Source organism: Falco naumanni, chromosome 7 (genome assembly GCF_017639655.2).
Source record: "Falco naumanni isolate bFalNau1 chromosome 7, bFalNau1.pat, whole genome shotgun sequence".
In the NCBI taxonomy this organism is placed as follows: Eukaryota; Metazoa; Chordata; class Aves; order Falconiformes; family Falconidae; genus Falco; species Falco naumanni.
In genome coordinates this window covers 32,266,953-32,284,473 of record NC_054060.1, presented here as the reverse complement: position 1 = coordinate 32,284,473, position 17,521 = coordinate 32,266,953, and the positions used below count along the sequence as shown (strand labels likewise).

General features: G+C 47.0%; 1 protein-coding gene across 1 annotated transcript in view; it reads right to left on the bottom strand.

Annotated features, from left to right (window-relative positions):
- RTN1 (reticulon 1) overlaps positions 1–17,521 on the bottom strand; it is a 120,425-nt gene that overhangs the window by 41,571 nt on the left and 61,333 nt on the right. Inside the window, exons 2-3 of the mRNA XM_040601862.1 lie at positions 11,883–12,620; positions 6,709–7,491 (exon numbers count right to left, since the gene is read on the bottom strand). Of these exons, the coding sequence (XP_040457796.1) occupies positions 6,709–7,491; positions 11,883–12,620 (1,521 nt within the window). The remainder of the gene's footprint in view (positions 1–6,708; positions 7,492–11,882; positions 12,621–17,521) is intronic.

The following is a 17,521-nucleotide window of genomic DNA, read 5'->3' as shown; positions in this document are numbered from 1 at the left end:
TTTTTCCACTGGGCTTCCCCAATCCTTCAAAAATTCCTCCACTCCTGTTGTGCAGAAAATTAACAGAGTCAAATGAGTCCAGGTAGGGAAAGTTGGACCAGCAGAGCCTGCTACAGAAGCATGAATAGACATTTCCAAGCAATACTGAGAAGATCACTCTTGCAGCCATGGAATTCAATATTGTGCTGCTGCAGTGGACTCTACAAGCCCAGCCCTAGCCTGTAGGGCAGGCAAGGAACCCATCACTGACATGAGGATGGCCTCCGTTCAAGCACTCTCTCCGGTTTGCTTCAAGTAGGACTCACACAATGGTAGAAAGAACGAAGGGAACAACAAGAGAGTTCAGCAAGCCTGAAAACACAGCCGGAGAGGAAAAATTGAAGAAGCTAGAATTGCCTAGCCTAAAGTAAAGAAGGATGGGAGAATGGCAACTGTTTTTGATAGATGCCTGGGAGCTGGTGGAGGATCTGCCAGCAGAGGCCTTTCCAAATGAGTCACAAGCATCTGTCAAAAGTGTTCCACCAGGAATCCTGGCTGTGGGCCAGGAGATGGGCTCTCTGTACCTTGTGAAGTTCATGCCAGCCTACTCTGTATGAAGCTGCACTGAGTGGTATCTCTCTTTTATCCTGCTCTGCAGTGTGCCTGCAGCTAATGGTGCTGAGGCAGCTTCCCAGGACTGACCCAGATTTGCAGACTCCAACTCTCAGCTACCCCCAAACCTCTGCCTTTGCTGAGACGACCAGGTCGACAAGGCCCTAAGCAACCTGATCAAACTGCTTTGAGCAGGGAGCTGGGCAAGAGACCTCCACAGCTCCCTTACCGCCAAAACTACTCCATGTGGGAGGCAAGCGCTCAGAGGTTCACCAATCTATTCCAAGATTCTGTGGCAAGGCCAGGCCTAGATTCACGTCAACTTCTCCCCGCAGGTTTTACCTCACTCCTCCGACAGCATCTCAAGGTGAAGACAGTCCAGCCCCAGGCAGGACATCCCTCCCCCCTGCACCTTTTCCAAGCAGGGATTTCCAAAGGATGGAAAGCTACCGGAGCCCATAAAAAGCAAACTGAAGCACACAAAACAGATGGGCTGGAGTGTGGAGGCACTTACAGCAGATGGCACTAAAATATTAAACTAACATTACCGTATGCTTAAGCCGTGGCCTGGCTTGCTGCTGATTGCAGAGCCAGCCTAGTGAAAACATGCAGATGAGAAATGAGCCTCAGATTGCTAAATCACCCTACCAAACATCCCCTTCCCACAGAAAAATGCCTCACTAGCAGCTCCTCCAACAGCAGGGACACAACACACTAACATGATGCAGACAATGTTTTACTAAACAAAAAGCATTCCCAATAACTTAAGGGCTCTCCCAGGTCTCTGCTGGAAAACAACCTCCTTGAGAAGCCGTGTAAGATCAGTTTTCTGTGGCACCAAATGCAGGGGGGGGGGGGTGGCGGGCGGGAGGGGCGCGGACAGGCACACGGGAACGACAATGGACAATGACACACAATGAGAGCTTAAAGGGTAAAAGACCACATTGCTTTGGGCTTGTCCACTGTGTGACAGCCCAGGACATCATGAGATGGCATGAGAGGTACCAGGGAGGAGGGAAAACATGTTCTTCAACCCAGAGCATTTGCCAGCATCACTCCAAAGCCAGAAAAGATCCCTACTGCAGCTTGTGACACCACCTGAGAGACACCAGGCCACCACATAGAGATGGGGTCTATGAACCTTGGTGTCCCTCATGGGTGCTTAGAGCCACAGCAGCCATAAAGGGTGTGTGGTAAGGACAGGTTCTTGTAGGGGACTAACCAGATTAATGCTGCAAAAGCCTTTCAAATAGGCATAAAAATCAAGATGCCTCAGAGCAGGATGGCATAGGACTATGCTGCAGAATAAAGCGTTTTAAATTATGAATTTTATTTGACCGTGTTTCCAGCAGGACCCTGCCTGGAGCCTGGGTCCTGCCAGTTGTGCCACCTGGCATGTAAGTGACAGCACAAACCCACAGACCTGAACCTGGGTTTTCCTTTTCCTATGTTAGATTTTGCCACAAAATAAAAAGAAAATGAAAGTACACATTGCTATGAATGTCCAAGTCTTTTTCTTTTTTTAAAAATCTGAGCTCAGACATCTGATCTGAAAGGTAAAAAGCTGCTGCACATTTTATTAAACGGAAGGAATCTCCCAATATTGGCATTGAAGGAGAGGCTGGAGGGAAACACGATGCCCCAGCGCAAGGGAAATCTCCACCCATGACCAGGTCCCCGGGCTGTGGGACAGCAGCATGTGGTAAGCCAGGCTACCCTGGCACAGAGCAACCAACAGGCATGGCAAGAGAAGACAGGAAAGGACTCGGCCAAAATGCTCCTTTCCAGCCTGCCTTGGTCCAGGCTTCTTTTGGGCTTCTTACAAACTGCCCCAGGCCAAAGGATGCATGTTTCCAGGACAGCAGGCCTTTTCTGAAATTTCCTGCATGCCCCAGCTATGTGCAAGCCCAGCCTGGATGTCACCCGGGCTATACAATGCCACAGCACTGTGCAGGCTGCACCAATCACTTGTATTATTTTCCAAAGCTTGTGAAAATCTGTTTCAAGCCAGGGTTTTTTAGAAGAAACCTAAAAATCTGCATTCCTTGCTCTGGTTACTGGAAAACACAAATGCATTTGGTCTTCCTCCTCTGTAGCTGAATATATTAAAAAAAAAAAAGAAAAAAAAGGAAACTGAGCTGGCAACCTCCTTTGCTGCAGAGCCACAGCTTGATGTGCTCTAAGCCCTGTTGTGTAAGGGCTGTGTCCACCTCTGGGAGGAGTGATGTAGGGGCAGTGACAACTGAACAGCAAATCTCTTGCTACAGCTCTGCCTTGCCCTCTTTGCTCTGCAGAAGGCAAAGGAGCTGGTAACACTAACATAGGTAGTAACTGCACAACTCTGGCCCAAACAAAACCTGTGTTGCAGCAAGCAATGCCATCTTTCTGACCATGCAGAAAAGCAAGCGAGGCTGCTTAGAAGTTAACGGCACAGGAATAGCTCCACTCTTTCAAATCCAATAAAATGGAGGTAAGAAGTCACTGCCCATTTTTGTTACTGCCACTGGATGGCAACAGACGTTAAGCAGAGACACTGAGTTACCACGCATGCACTTGCTGTGGTCCACCTCGTTATTTAGGGCAATGGCTGTGATTTCAGCATGCCTAGCAGACACACCAGAAAGGTCTCAGAGGGATTAAACCACAGGCTGGCAGCAACACAATCAGCACAGCTGTTCCTGGGGTCAGGCTGAACGCTGGGTTTTCACTTTGCACAGCTTCTTCATGTATTTCCTGGAGTGTGCACTCAGCGTTTGTCTTGCCAGCCCAGGGCAAACTCTTCTGATGAGCCATACAAAGTATATTTAAAGTCATGGATATGAGTAAAAAACTACTTGGTGGAATTACAGTATCACACTGTGAAATAGTTAGCACTTACATGGGAAACTGATGGCTGACTGTTTTTGAATTACATATACCTAGCTACGGGCTGCCCGAGGGCCACAGAAAGATCTACCGCTGGGTGTCAAAAAAACAGCCAGGCATGTCAAACAGCTTCATTTGATCCATCAGTTTCCTATGAATCTCCAGAAAGGCTGGGCTAGCACTGACCTGAACTCAGGTGGGACTTGCCGTGGCCATAGGGAATCAGTCCCCACCTGGACTCTGTGACCGTCACTAAAACCATTCTGTTTTAATAAGGATGTGCAGTGCCAGTGTAGCACTTCGTGGCGATGTGTAACATGGAGGTAACAGGAAACAATGAAGGTTTTTTCTGTTTTCCATCGTTTAACAAGTACATAGTCACACATCTTGTTAGTACTCTCTTGATTATAAATAGCTATAATTAAGATAATTCTTTTAACTGATGAATGGTGACACTGTTCTTGCTTTGAGTAACATCGTTCTGCTGCACGTCCGTTGTGCAGCACTGACCCATCTCCCTCTATTCTCATCACTTTGACTGAGCGTGGCCCATGCCAAATGCCTGCCAGGTACATCCGAGTGGGCATATGACACATATGATGTGATGTAAAGCTCTGCCAAGAACTCAAGCTGATGCTGTGAAGGCAGTCTCTGACCCCTTGGATGTGCTCTGCCGCATCATCTTCCTGCCAGCCAATGCAGCTCCAGGCTGATGGAGCCTGGGAGGACCCACAGGGGTTGCCAATTAACACATCCCCCAGTTCACCTCTGATAACTGAAAAACCACTGAAGGGTTTCATGTGAACTCTCTGAGGGACAAGCTCTCCTTTCTCAGGTCAGAAGAGCACCACACTCCACCTTCAATATAAAAATGTAACTAGCACCCAGAGACAGCAACCCCTGCAGCAAATACCCATGACTGGAAGGCAGTGTAAACTGGACCCTGCTATCATTCATATTTTACCTTGATGCCACCTTGAAATCAGCTTTAAAAAGTTACACAAGTTTTAGAAATAACCTTCTTGAGAGGTTTTATGTTTTTGTTTTCCTTGCCTTAGGCACTGCAGCATCTCAAGGGAGGAAAGCACGTATTGAAATACTCCTTTACGCACCACCAAATAGTAATTAGCTGTCTTGTGTCTGTCCCGGAGGAAAAGCTCATACCACTTCTGTCCTACGGGAATACAGACAGGAAACGTGGACACACTGCAATGCAGGGAGAAAATCTGCTCACGCGTACAGGGTTTTTCTCTGATTGCCATATAAGAACAAGCCTCTGCTACCATCAAGTTTAGCCAATGACAGAAATTAAATGAGACACAAAAGATAGGCCAAAAAAATCTGAACACAATCGAGGGGGACTGGGAAGTGTAATAGGGCCTGAAATCTCAACACTGAAGGACAGGCAACTAGCTGTCCATGTGATATTCCCCAACTACTTTCCAGAATCCAAGACCAAATTGTTAGTCATCTGCCCAGAACAACACACAGACCACAACATGGTTGCACAGACCCAATGCCAGATGCTGCAGGAAGGGTGCGGGAGGTAAATTCAATCAGCCCTACAGCTTCTAGGGTTTGGGCAAGGCTTGGGCCAGTCCTACAAAAGAGGAATCTGGGAAGGGAGAAAGAAATGGTTGGAGCTCATCCTACTTCTGAGGGAGCTAAGAGATGCACATTGTGACATTGCGAGCTCTGAGAATCTGGCAGGAAAATATATCACCAGCAATAATGATGTTTCTTATTCAGCCTATTAATGTCATTAGTTCACTACTGCTAAGAATGTAATCATTAAGATATTCATTGCACTGCAGATCTTGCTGTCCTCAGCACATCATGCAAGTTTGGACTGGTTCCTGACTAGACTCGCACACTTGGGTTCACTGCACTAGATAAAATCAGTTGTAAAAGTGTGCCACGTAAATGCTTCTGCCATGTCTCCAGGCCATCATGTGGTAAAATGTCTGCACAAACGCGGAGAGAGGAAACAGATGCTTTCTAAGAAGCAGGGTTGGGGTTCGCCCCCCCTCCACCTCTATCCAGCTGTTTGCAAGGAAGCAGCAGCTCTATGAACTGTAAAACAACATCCGACAGAAGAGCTGTAGACAGCCGCTGCCCCCCAGCCAAGCGGGGGAGATGGCAAAGGAGGAGCAGGGCAGGCATGGGGCAGCCTAGTGTCCCTCCCTCCCACGCCAGCCTACAAAGCCAGAGGCATGCAAAGGTCCTGGCTACTTAGATCTGGCATCTTGCAAAGAATAAAATGCCTTTTTCTCTTGTGCACCTTGTGAACTAAGCCAGTTACAGGCTGCAGGAACCCCTGGCAGTGTCAGTGTGCAGTGACTGCATGCTGCCCCTTAGTCCTCAGGGTTTAGCTTAGACCAAAAGCTGGTGACAGCTCTAGGGGTCTGGGGGGTGGGGGGGTGGTCCAGTCCGACCTCAGTGCCTGGCACAGCAAGCCTAATCCTGGCTGGATCTACACTGGTGTTGAAGGGATCCCACAGGCAGAAAAGTGCCCTTGAGTTCACCTGAGTACCACAGAAGTGTCCTGCCATTCTCCCTCCCACAGCTGGATTAGGGAAGGGGCTTTCAGAGAGGCACACAGGAGGCCCAGATGAGCACCCCCAAACTGCCCACCTCCCTGCACTAGCCTGGAAGCATACACAAACCCCTCATTATTCAGGATGGCGAGTGTCAGCCACCATGAGAGATTTAAGCTGCACCAGCTTCAGAAACACCCAGACCCAGCAAACTCAACCCCTCTCCTCCTCCGAATATTTTTTTTTCCTAAAAGCATCCTCAAAAACATGATCCTCGCATCTCATCACTGGGAGGGGCAGGACCATCTCGCTGATTGCATCCCTTCCCTGGGGCAAGGCAGGTAGTATTTCAAAGGAAAAATGATCATTTGTTGCTCTTTGTCCTCCAGATGCCTGACATACAAATCAGCCTTATGTTACCAGGGTTCCTGCTTGATCCAGCATCTATATGCTTAAGCCTAAAAATTATTATTGCAGGTATTTATTTTTTTTCCTAAAAGAAAGGAAAAAGAGAAAAAGAAGAAGATGGGAAGATCTGAGATGACGCATGCATTGGCACAGGTGTGTCCAGCTTTGAGCTGAGGTTATCCAGTGCCAGCAGCTCCCCCTGCTCTGCACTATTAACATCTCCCCTGCAAGAAACAGGCACCTCTCCCTTCTCCCTCCTCCCCTTCTCAGCAGCACTGCAAAAACCAACATAAACATCTGCATTTACCTTTCTGCTTATTTAAAAATGGCAGTAGGGGTGAAGCCAAGGTACTTCTTTTGCCAGAGTCCTTGGAAGATACTTTACTTTGGTTAACAACAGTTTCTTCAATGGGTTTCTTCAGGACTATTCTTTCCTCCAGCTCTGCAGTGCTGACAGCAGAGGTTGGGGGCTCAGCACCTACTTTTGGTGCAACAAAGGAGCATTTCAGGTAGGACGTAGATTCTGCCAGGTTTTCCCTGTTCATCCTGCTCTCTGTCATCTTAGTTGCTTCATAGTCTGAGATGTCAGTGCGCGAGCCATTCTCTTCCTTGATAATGTCCATGACCATGGGCTTCATCAGAGGGGAGTCCTGCTCCCTCTTTGGGCTCTCTTCAGAGGCTGATGATGCATCACAGGACTCAATGATGAGCTCGCTGTCAAGCTCAGCCTCCCTTTCCTCTCGCAGGATGCTATACTGGATGGAGGGGGAGGCGGGTGATGGAGGGGGCCCTCCAATGTGGCTGAAGGTCATGTAGTTGGAGTGCAGCACCTCCTCAGCAGCCAATGGGTCCTCTGAGACTAGCTCGATCTCAGAGTCCCCCGACTCAGCACTGCTGGCTTCATTATCCAGGGGTGAGGAGACGGCGGGGCGCCCAGGCTTCACCCGCTGGTCTCTCTTCTCAGTGGAAAGGGCTGGTGACTGCTGCATCTCTGGGGTCTCAAAGGAAAAGGTTTTTGCTTCTTTGATGGCACTGATGAGCTCATCCTCTGACAGGCTGCCTTTGCCCTGGGATTCTGAGCCAGACGGTTCTGCCACCCGGAAAGAAAGGGGAGAAAAAGATAGAAAAAAATTGTTAAGAATGAGATTTTCTGGCTGCTTAGGCAACAAACACAATAGATTTCATGCCAGCACAGATCCCTCTAGCAGGGCTGGTAACAGAGACAGAAAGCCTCCCTGTCTGGGATGACTAACAGTAATAACAGCTTGTCCTTACAGAGCATTTCCCATGCGTGTACTCGTTAAAAAAGCACTATCATCAGAATCATGTACTGAGGAAAAAACTGAGGCAACAAGACAGTGCTGGTCAGTGCTTGGCCAGTGGCTCAGCAGTACGGTTTTCACCAGGAAAACCACCAGTCACAAGGAATGTGGGCTCAGGCCACATGTGACAGCACCTGACTGTCAGCAGTGGATACAGGTCTCCTCTGGGGACAAACACGCACACAGGGCTGGTGGGCTCCTGACCGCTACGTAGTTACTAGTAGTTTTGTCAAACTTTAACTTTCAGGTGTGGCAAGTTCCAGGTCAGAAACTTTTCTCAGGTGTTTGGTTTTTTGTGTTTGTTTTTTTTTTTTTTTTGGTGAGGGGTGGGTGTGGATGGTGAATTCTCGGTTTGTTTTTATCTCAGTCAGGTCTAAGAATGAAATTAATTTTTTTCCACTGTAACTCTTAATATCATTGAGAACTACATGAACCAAAATAATGACTGACCAACTTTTCACCCAGAATATGAAACCAAAAAAATCCTCTGCGTTTTCTGGCTCATGCTGGAAGAAGATACACTCGAAGAGTGAAAATGAGCAGTTGAAAAGGGTGGCTGGTCACCCAGGGCTAGCAAGGAGCCCACATCCCATACTAGAAGGGAACCCAGCACCAGACTTCCCACCTGTTCTGCCTCCCTGTGTATCACTACACCACGTGGGATTTTGTAATGAAATAACAAAGAATGTAAAACTGCATGTGAAGTGTTCACCGTAAGAGGCAACAGAGGCAGGCCGAGGTGCACCAGCAGCTGGTTTGAGTTACCGCATGGGGAACCGGCTTCCCTTGATCAGTCACAGAGCATCAGCCAGCCTCAACCCCAGACTACACCTGGTGCAGCGGCAGCAAGGGCAGCCAAGCCACCTGAGTCTGTCTGTGGCAAGGGGGACCACGGCAGCAGTTGGCACCCAGTCCCCTGCTGCTGCCTGGCCATGGCCACCTCCCGGTCACAGGTTTCCACCTTGCCCTTCACTGACCCAGAGATTGTTACCATCCACATGCAAGACCCTCCCTTTTGGGAGGGGGGGAGGTGGGGCGGTGGAGCTGAGTTCCCCCATCACATTGAAAGAGCCATCAAGCACACATGGAAAAGTGTCCTTTGGACTCCTGAGTGCTTGCTCACTGATTTGATATCATTATTAAAATGACAGGGCTCACCAAGTGGTATTGCACGTGGTGAGGGTTCAAGGAAAAGAGACCCCCAAGTTTTCTCCTGCTGCTGGCAGAGGCCCACAGCAGGATACCACCTGCATCCACATGTCTGGGACCGCAGCAGAGCGGGGGAAGGTTTCCAGCCCCTCGGTTGCAGGTGGGGAGCCCCAAGCTGACCTGCACTTGCTCCCAGTGGGTATTTGCCTTCAGCCCAGCCCTGCCTTGGGTGCAGCCACTGGTACTGACTCCCCGAGCCCACCCAGCTGCACTGGCCACCTCTGGAACCTCCTCCACAACAAAGGGTGGGAAAGAGATTGTATCAGACATGACCTGGGATAAAACCACTATTTCTGGGTATTTCCTGACTTAATTTCTCATGGTGATAACATAGCTGATTTCTTTTTGATCATATGCCTTCCCCAAGATGAATCAGGTAGAAGGGGAGGCTTTAATGACAGCACACAAGCCATGGCGTCCTGCTGGGAAACGGTCAAGAAAAACAACCTCCTCACACCCCTCCAAGCAATTTTGGTTTGTGCATCTGCCAATACACATCATCGCCAATTTTTAGCACATATAGTAGGCATGTCTGCAGCTCCTCTGACAAAACAGCTCTCTTGTAACACATCTCTCTCGCATGAGAATGTCCTCCTGCAACTCAGGCTATGGCCACAGACAGGATTAAGGTGTTTGGGACTGTTATGACACGCTCCTGTCTGGATGCCGGGAAGTTCCTGTTGCATTGGCCATGCTGAGCAGGAACCTGTGCATTCTTTTTCTCCAGCTGCAGGAAGCCCGCGTGAGCTGTGCCACTCTCCTGCATTACCACATGTGAACATTTTCTCCCCGAGCAATGACTTAATCCGGCACGTGTCCAAACAGGCATGTGACCGCCAGCCCTTGTAGCGCAGCAACGCACAGTCCCGCAGCTTCACCCCACTCCTGCCCGCACTGGCACGTTAGTAACTCTCAGCCGTGGCATTTACCTTGCGAACAAAAAGTCCACTGTGGCCACCAGCAGGGTGTCACATTTACTGCTGGCATGGGGCAGCATATAAATACCCACAGCCTTTCAGTGCCAGCACAGCGTATGAACAGACCATGTCTACCTTCCCCAGAACGATGATGGCCAGTAATTAAAAGCAGCTTTCCAAAGTCCTGATCCAAGCAGGAGGGAACTGGGGGCTTCGCCAGAATGGCTGAAGGGTATCTAGGAGCGACAGCTTTGCTGGGTCACTGAGTACAAATACCTAGGGCAGGTTTTATATTTCTTCCTTGCTTATGAACGCGGAGTCCGGGCACAGCGTGTCCTCAGCTGCGGGAAATGGGTGAGAGAAAACACCCTGCAGGAGCCAGGCCTCTAAAAGAAGATGCCTGCATCTTTCCTTAATGCGACAGAAAAGCAGTGCTGCTAGCCTTCCAGCAGCCCAATGCAAGGTGGTGAGACCTCCCAGGGCTGTTTAGGCAGCACTGGGGATCAGCTTTGCCCACGGAAAGGAACATTTCTGTGCTGATAATTACACCAGCCACACCAGTACCTCCCAGTAATGCAGTAGCCATGGGGCTCAGCCGCACACTGTTCAGCTGTTTGGATGGGAAACTGTTACCAAGTGTCACGAAGGCAGCCTTGAACAGTCACCAAAGGCTGAATAAATAATAATTAGTGCCTGAAGTTCTTAATTACCTTGTAGTGCAAAAAGTGTAAATCGATAAAACATGGCATGCCTCAGAAGTAGCGTGTGATGTCACCCAGTCAAATAAAAGAAAAAAATGGGACTCTAAAGTCTATTTATTATCTAAAGTTTCTGGCTGATACAGGCAGAATAAACTCACAGCTGTGGTTGATGCTTTCTATGTCTTTCTTTTCTTTTTTTCTTTTTTTTTTCTCCGTACAAATGCACACTCTGTTTTGGATAGGAACTATATTTCTGTAAGGGTGGGCATTACTGTGGGTGGAAATCCCAGACTGCCATTTTAAAGAAATTCCAGTTGATTTTTAAATATTTATAGATGCTATCAAAGGAAGGGAAATTTCAGCTTGGGGATGTTCACTGTCAAATCTTAAATGTTCATTGTCAAGGGGTTTTGATCCAGGACACTGAGATTTAATTTCAAGGCTGAAAAATTTGTTTCCTGTTAAAGAGCTCTATTCCTTTTTAAAACACGACGCCACTTTCATATTTTAGCAGTGTATAATAGGGAAAATGAGGAATAGGTATTAAGTACTACTGCAGTAATCAGTAAGAAAATGTATAAACATAGGATTTTGGTGGCTCCCCCAACAGAAATCAGGAGCCTTTAAAAGAGACTGGCCCTTTGTCCCTCCAGTCCCCTTTGTAAAGGAGGTGACATTTCCCTCCTCAGCACTTTCTAAAAGCAGCACTCTCACTTGAAAACAGCACTTATTTTTAACAATTTAACCTTATTCTCTGCAAGAGCAGAGGTGTTAAAACAGCTATTAAAATTTAAAAAGATCAACCCAGTCTTTTGCAGCATCCTGGTCCCACACACCTCATTTCCTCTGGGGAGTGTGGCCAGCCAGGGTGACCAAGAGACCCCAAAGACACCAGCAGTCCAAACTGTTGTCTGGCTGATGATATCCCTAACGACACCTGCCAGCTCACAACTTCCCTTTGAGAAGAGACCCCGGGGGGACCGGGCTCAACAAGCCTGGATCCGACCCCAGTGCTCCTGAGCGGCTCTCAGCAATTTATTTCTGTGGATCCCCAGCCCTGTCTTCCCCTCTGTTAATACAGAAAGGGCAGCCCATCCTGAGCAGGGTGTTAGCAATGGACAGCACAGTTTGCATCCCCCTTTGGTTCAGCAATGCAAAGTGGTGCCCAAGTAGAGCAGAAACACCTCCAGCCATGGAGACCCATTACATCAATGTCTGCTCACATGCCCTTAGATAAAGGCCACAAACCCATTGTAATTCTCCAACGTGCAGGGCTGCAATTGCAACCACTCTCTGAATACCAAAAAACCCAGTGCCATGCACCAGCATTACCTGTGCCAGAGGATGGTGGTGTGACAGATCCTGGGCTGTCATCTTCTGGCTCTGACACCGTCACTGTTGGTACCACTTCATGACTCGGCTTCAGGCTGCTCTCTGTCTGAGTTGGGCTCGACTCTTTGCTGGCAGCTTCCCAGGTGCTTTCTGTCTCAGTGAGCGTGATCTTTACGGGGACTGTAACCACAGAGGCACTGTGCTGATCTCCAGGCCTTATGTCTTCAAGCAGGTCTTGCTCTTTGGCTGCCTTCATGTTCTGTGAAGCCACCCGCTGAGGTTCAGGAGTGTGGCTGGACCTGGTGGGTATTCCCTGGTACTTATTGATAAGGCCTGGCCTCTCATCTTCTGAGTCAGGGTCATGTTTTTCTTGGTATTTTATCTCTTCTGATCTACTTATGTCCATGTATTTATAAGCTTCTGCTTTCATGGGATCTGCTAAGGTTTTATCGACTTCAGTAGATTCTGCAGGAGTCATCTCTATTCCTGAATCTGAGCTAAGCAAGCCATGGGAATCAAACCCAGTCGCGTCTTGCACAGGATGCCCCAGCATGTTAAACCCCTCTGTGCTGCCCGAACAGGGAATGGGGCTGTTTTCCTGCTGATAAATGCCCGTGAAATAGGTGGAGTCCCGTGGGGTGGTGTAGTGGATATCGGAGATCAGAGAGGTGTAGAAGGAGCTGTCACCCCCGTTGGCAGTGGAGCTGTAGTCAAAGAGGTGTGATGAGGCTGCAACACCTAAAGCAAAGACACAAAAATGATGCACAGTGAAGACACAAGTGTCTGCATGCATCAATCTGTCTGCAAAGCTGTACTCACTCCCTGCTGATTTTAGATTCGGTTTGTGCACCAGGCTTGGCTTTGCTTGAGAGCTCTTTGGGACTGTCTCTCACTATACCTTCAGGCAACATAGTGGCACATCTGTCAGACAAGGCTTCCAGCTGCTGTTCTATCTTAAAATAGCTATAACCATCATGATAACTGCTAATAGTTCCCTGCCAATGTTTGCCCAGCCTGCGCATAAAAATCTCCAGTGATGACAATCCCACAACCTTCCTCACAATCTGACTCAAGGGGCTCACCGTCCCATATCCTTAAAAATAAACTGATTTCCAATACAAGAACAATCCTGAGCAAAAACATGTAATTTTTTTTTTTAATACAGAGACATGGAGGAGTTTCACCCTAAGGAAACTTTTCATTAAGGAATAAAAATTCTGCTGGACAGAAATTGAGATGGAAAATTGGCAGGCAGCTTTAGATTTCATTTTCTCTTTTAAGAATAGGCACCCCAAATTTGTGAAATACCAGGGCAGAGACTAAACATCCTCATTTAGCAATTTCCACATGCTCAGAAAGCCTTATCCTGTGTACACCATCTACAAAGCATGCCGGCATGGTAGCGGTTAAACCTCTACCCACGCCCATGCATCATTTTCATACACTACCTCTAATTCCCTCTGTCATGCTTTAAGTTCCTGGGGATGACGCTAATTAAATTACAAACAATGGCCAGTCTCAATTTGCAGCATTCATATAAAGCTCGATGACTGGAACAGCAAGATCCCCCATGAGGGAGGCGGGAAGGGAAATTTTTGTAGGGGCTGAGGGAATGGGGATCTAAAGGAACAAAGCTGATGTCTGTAGGAGCTGGTGCCTATAGGGAGGCAGCAGCCTGTTAACTGCTTAAGTGCTGATGCACGCTGCATCTCAGAGGCTGGATGGCTTTCTCCAGCCTCTGCTTATCACCCTGCAAGGGATGTGAGGCTCCTGATGTGCTCCACGTGTGCTGTGTCCTGGGCTACCACATGCAATGCAAACTTAAAAGTTAGTATTAAATGGACATTACTTCAGCTGCAAAGCCAGAAGCTGGAAAATGTAGCATGAAAGCTCCTGAGCTACTTGCATTTGGTTACTTTCTTTCTCCTTGCACATACATAATGATACCATCTCTAAATACCATCACAACTGCTTTTTCCCCATGGGCCTATATGCATTAGGCACGTGCTGCTCATTTAGTGAGCCCTGAAGCCATTTTTTTCCCCCTTAACACTGCTTAGCGTGTAGCTGCTGGCTTGATTTTACTGCACAACCTTGCTGGCTTGACATGCACAACCCAAGCCCTGCACAAAGGCAGAATGACCATTTCCCTCACCATATTTTTGCATCTCTCAGTGCTATGATGACTTGCAAGCAACTTCTCTTCCCTGGATCACCTTTAGGGTGGAAACAGCATGCTGCTCCTTTTACAAGGGGAAACCTGGTAGCATAGGGAAAAAGCAACCCAAAAGTGCCACAGCTTGCTTTTCAGCCTACCTACACTACCAGCTCCTATGCGTCCGTCCTCGCTAACTTTGGGTGCTGCTGGTCCCCTGCCAGCCCTCACTGCTAATCTGCTACTGCACGCATGATGCTGACAGCAGCTCCAGCTCCAGCCCCACACCCCAACAGCTCACAGCTAAGGATTTGTGGCAGCTGTCTTTGCCATATGAGAGCACTGAGCAAGGGGTGCTATAGCTAGCAAGCGAAAAATTATCACCATTCCCAGTCATTCCCAGACTCCAGTTTGCTCTCCTCACAACTACGTAGCACTGCATAGAACTTTTCATAGAAATATTTATGATCAAAGCAAGATCTTGTTTCAGAGCAGACAGGGTCACTGCGGAGACTCTTCCTACACGTGTGAATTTGGAATTTTTTTTTTCCCCTCTACATAATACATTTACCTAACTCTAAATTTCACCTTCTGTTTTCTTGCCAGCTCACTCAGGGCTGCAAGATCTTTTTGTAACGCTCTGCAGGCAGTTCTCATCCTCACTGCTCCAAACGACTCCAACTCATCAGCAAAGGTACATGAGAACAGAGCCTAAGTGGAAAACCACAGCAAAACCAAAGCAGAATAAGGGCTAAGCAGGGCTGCCCAGAACCCACATCAGGTCCTACCTGACGTTATCCAGTGCCTCAGAAGGCCAGCTCATGCCCAAAAAACATTCCTAAATTATTAGGAAGTAAAAAGGGATAAGTTCTTTTCCTTGCAAGTATTTTTCTTGCTGAACTTGCCTTTTTGAAAATTATCCATAAACAGGCTTGAATTTTTACAAATGTGTTGGTTAGCTGGAATTACCTGATGCATTTTTTATGCCAACATATTTCATGCTGTGAATTGCTGACTATGGACTATTCATGCCTGTTGCTGCCAGTATCTGCTGTTTGTAATTTACAATTTGTGCTGGCTGAGTGGTTGTCTAAATCATGGGGTTTCAGGGCTGCTCTTTCATTAGATGATTCCTCAGTGCCTACTGGACCTGATCCAAAGCCCACTGAATTCACTAGAAAAGTCCCATCGATTCTGAGTGCTTTGGACCAGCTCAAGATGGCTGTGCAATACTTTCTGCTCTGGGTGCTCATGAAAAATACACAGTCACAACACCATCAGTGAGCAAAAATCCATTTCTACAAATATCACACCATTGCTAGTAAAGAGGGAGCACAAACATAGTCAAAGGAGATTGAAGTTGCTGTCAAGCCAATATTCATAGATGCTGTTTGCAGCTTTCATTTTGGCTTTGTCCACAGAATATGCGAGCCAGATGCACATGCATTTGCAGCACTTAGTAATGCTGATCAATAGAGCAGTGAAAGGGTTTCTAATGCATTTGTGTCAGGTGTTTCATAGCAGGAGTTATAGCCGGCCAGGAGAGCTCGCAGGAGAGCCACTGTGATAAAGAAAACCTGGGAAAATATCATCCTATTCTTTATGTTATTCAGCAGCAGAAAGAAAAAACCCACCCTGAAATAGTCATCAACAGAAACATTGCTTCACATTTTCAAATAGTACAAAACCACTGCTGAAGCAGATGTTAACACAAGAGCTGATTTAAAATGGACTCGTTGTCAATCATAAGCCTTTTTTTTTTCTGCAGTGATTTTGGAAATAACAATGAAAAAAGAAAATGCATTTCTTACTGGGGTTCAGGAGGAAGACGAAGAGTTAAAGGGGGTGTGAGCAGGTCCATGTGCAAGGGCCAGTAGAGACAGGGTTTGAATTAAGAGAACATAGAGGGATCCCAACTCTCAAGGCAACTGCTGAGTCAAAAGCACTGAAGACAGCTGAAATTGCCTAATTACTAGGATTTAACAAAACTCTCAATTTCCACAGGGAATGATTTAAAGCCACTGGTAAAACTGCCTCTTATTGGGGAAGTGTGAATCTATCAGCTATTAGGCTGGCTATTAAAGACATGGAAACCTGTAATAGCTGAGATTTTTGCTGAAGAATAGTTGTATTCAGAGCCTGGTGATTAAGCAATGCTCTCTCTCTGACTTTATTTAGTTCAATATCCGTGGGAAGGAGAAGCCTTGAATAGCACTGGTAACGGATGGCAGTATCAGATCTGAATTTACCCTTGTTACAAAGGGTTGGTTTTTAAAAAAAACTGGATTTCCCTCAAATATGCCCAAAATCTCGCCTGCCAATTCAGGTAAAGCAAAGCTATTCAGCGCCTGAGAGCAGCAGTCCTGCTTTCTTGTAACATGAGCCCTCGGGAAATAATTTCACTTCCTGCAACCAGCTAAGAAGTAATGGGTCTAATTCAATCATTTGAACACAGCTGAGATGCTCAGCAAGTTACATGTATTTTCATCAACTGTACAGAAAAAAAAATTGAAAATGACTGTTTAGTTTCCTTGGAATAAGTAAGTGAATGCTCCAGAAATCTGCTCCTACAGCACTGGATTTAGAGCTATTTAGCAACTGACACAGGAAATAATTTAGAAATCATTGGTTCCATGCAGAGTAACTCTTAATTTAAGAAAGGCAGCTGAAGCCCAATTTGGATCAATGCAAGCTGAACTGCTGCAGCACACTGGAAGGGGAAGCAGAAGTTAGCTGAGGATAATACACAAGAAAAAGAATTAAATAAAACCGACTTTAATTTTTCCCCCCAACTACAGTATGCTCAGGCTTCTTAAAATTGATCACTTCAGAATCCTGTGTTGAATTTTCAACACAATAACTAGTTTTCACATTACTCTGCCTTTCTCAATCTTCACGTGCAACTCTGATGATCTTCAATGGCACAGCCAGCCAGCCACAGGAGGACGGGAAAGTTCAGTTCTACAGAACAGCTGACAACCCTGCAATGCGAGGTTTGGTATTTATTGTGTGTCAGTGATTAGGTCAGAATTATTAATTTTTCAGAAGGGGGGTGGGGGGTGTCTAATCTTTAATTAGATTATGCTATTTTTACAGCCTGGAGATGCACTGAGAAGAGGAAGGTTCTTTGGTTGCAATTGGAGGAGTAAAGGTTTCAGCAACCTTTTCAAGACAAAAGCAGAATAGTGTGAGCAAGCTGCTTCCAGCAAATTCCTGTAAGTCTTTTAAATAGTTGGCTCTGATTTTTCTTTGGATATTGAGCCTCAGGAGTCATTACTGGCTATGCCACTGCTGCAAGACTGCTAGCTCCCAGGAGCAGGATCTCCCCAGGTATCTCTCATGTCCATGCAGGTCACAGCCTCCTGGAAACAAGGTCCACCTTGTCCTGTTTGGAGCTGTGGTAATTTATAGACTAAAGATAACAATAATAAGCAAAGTCCCATAAACAAGGGGAGTACTCTTGTTTGACTGGCTCCAAATGATG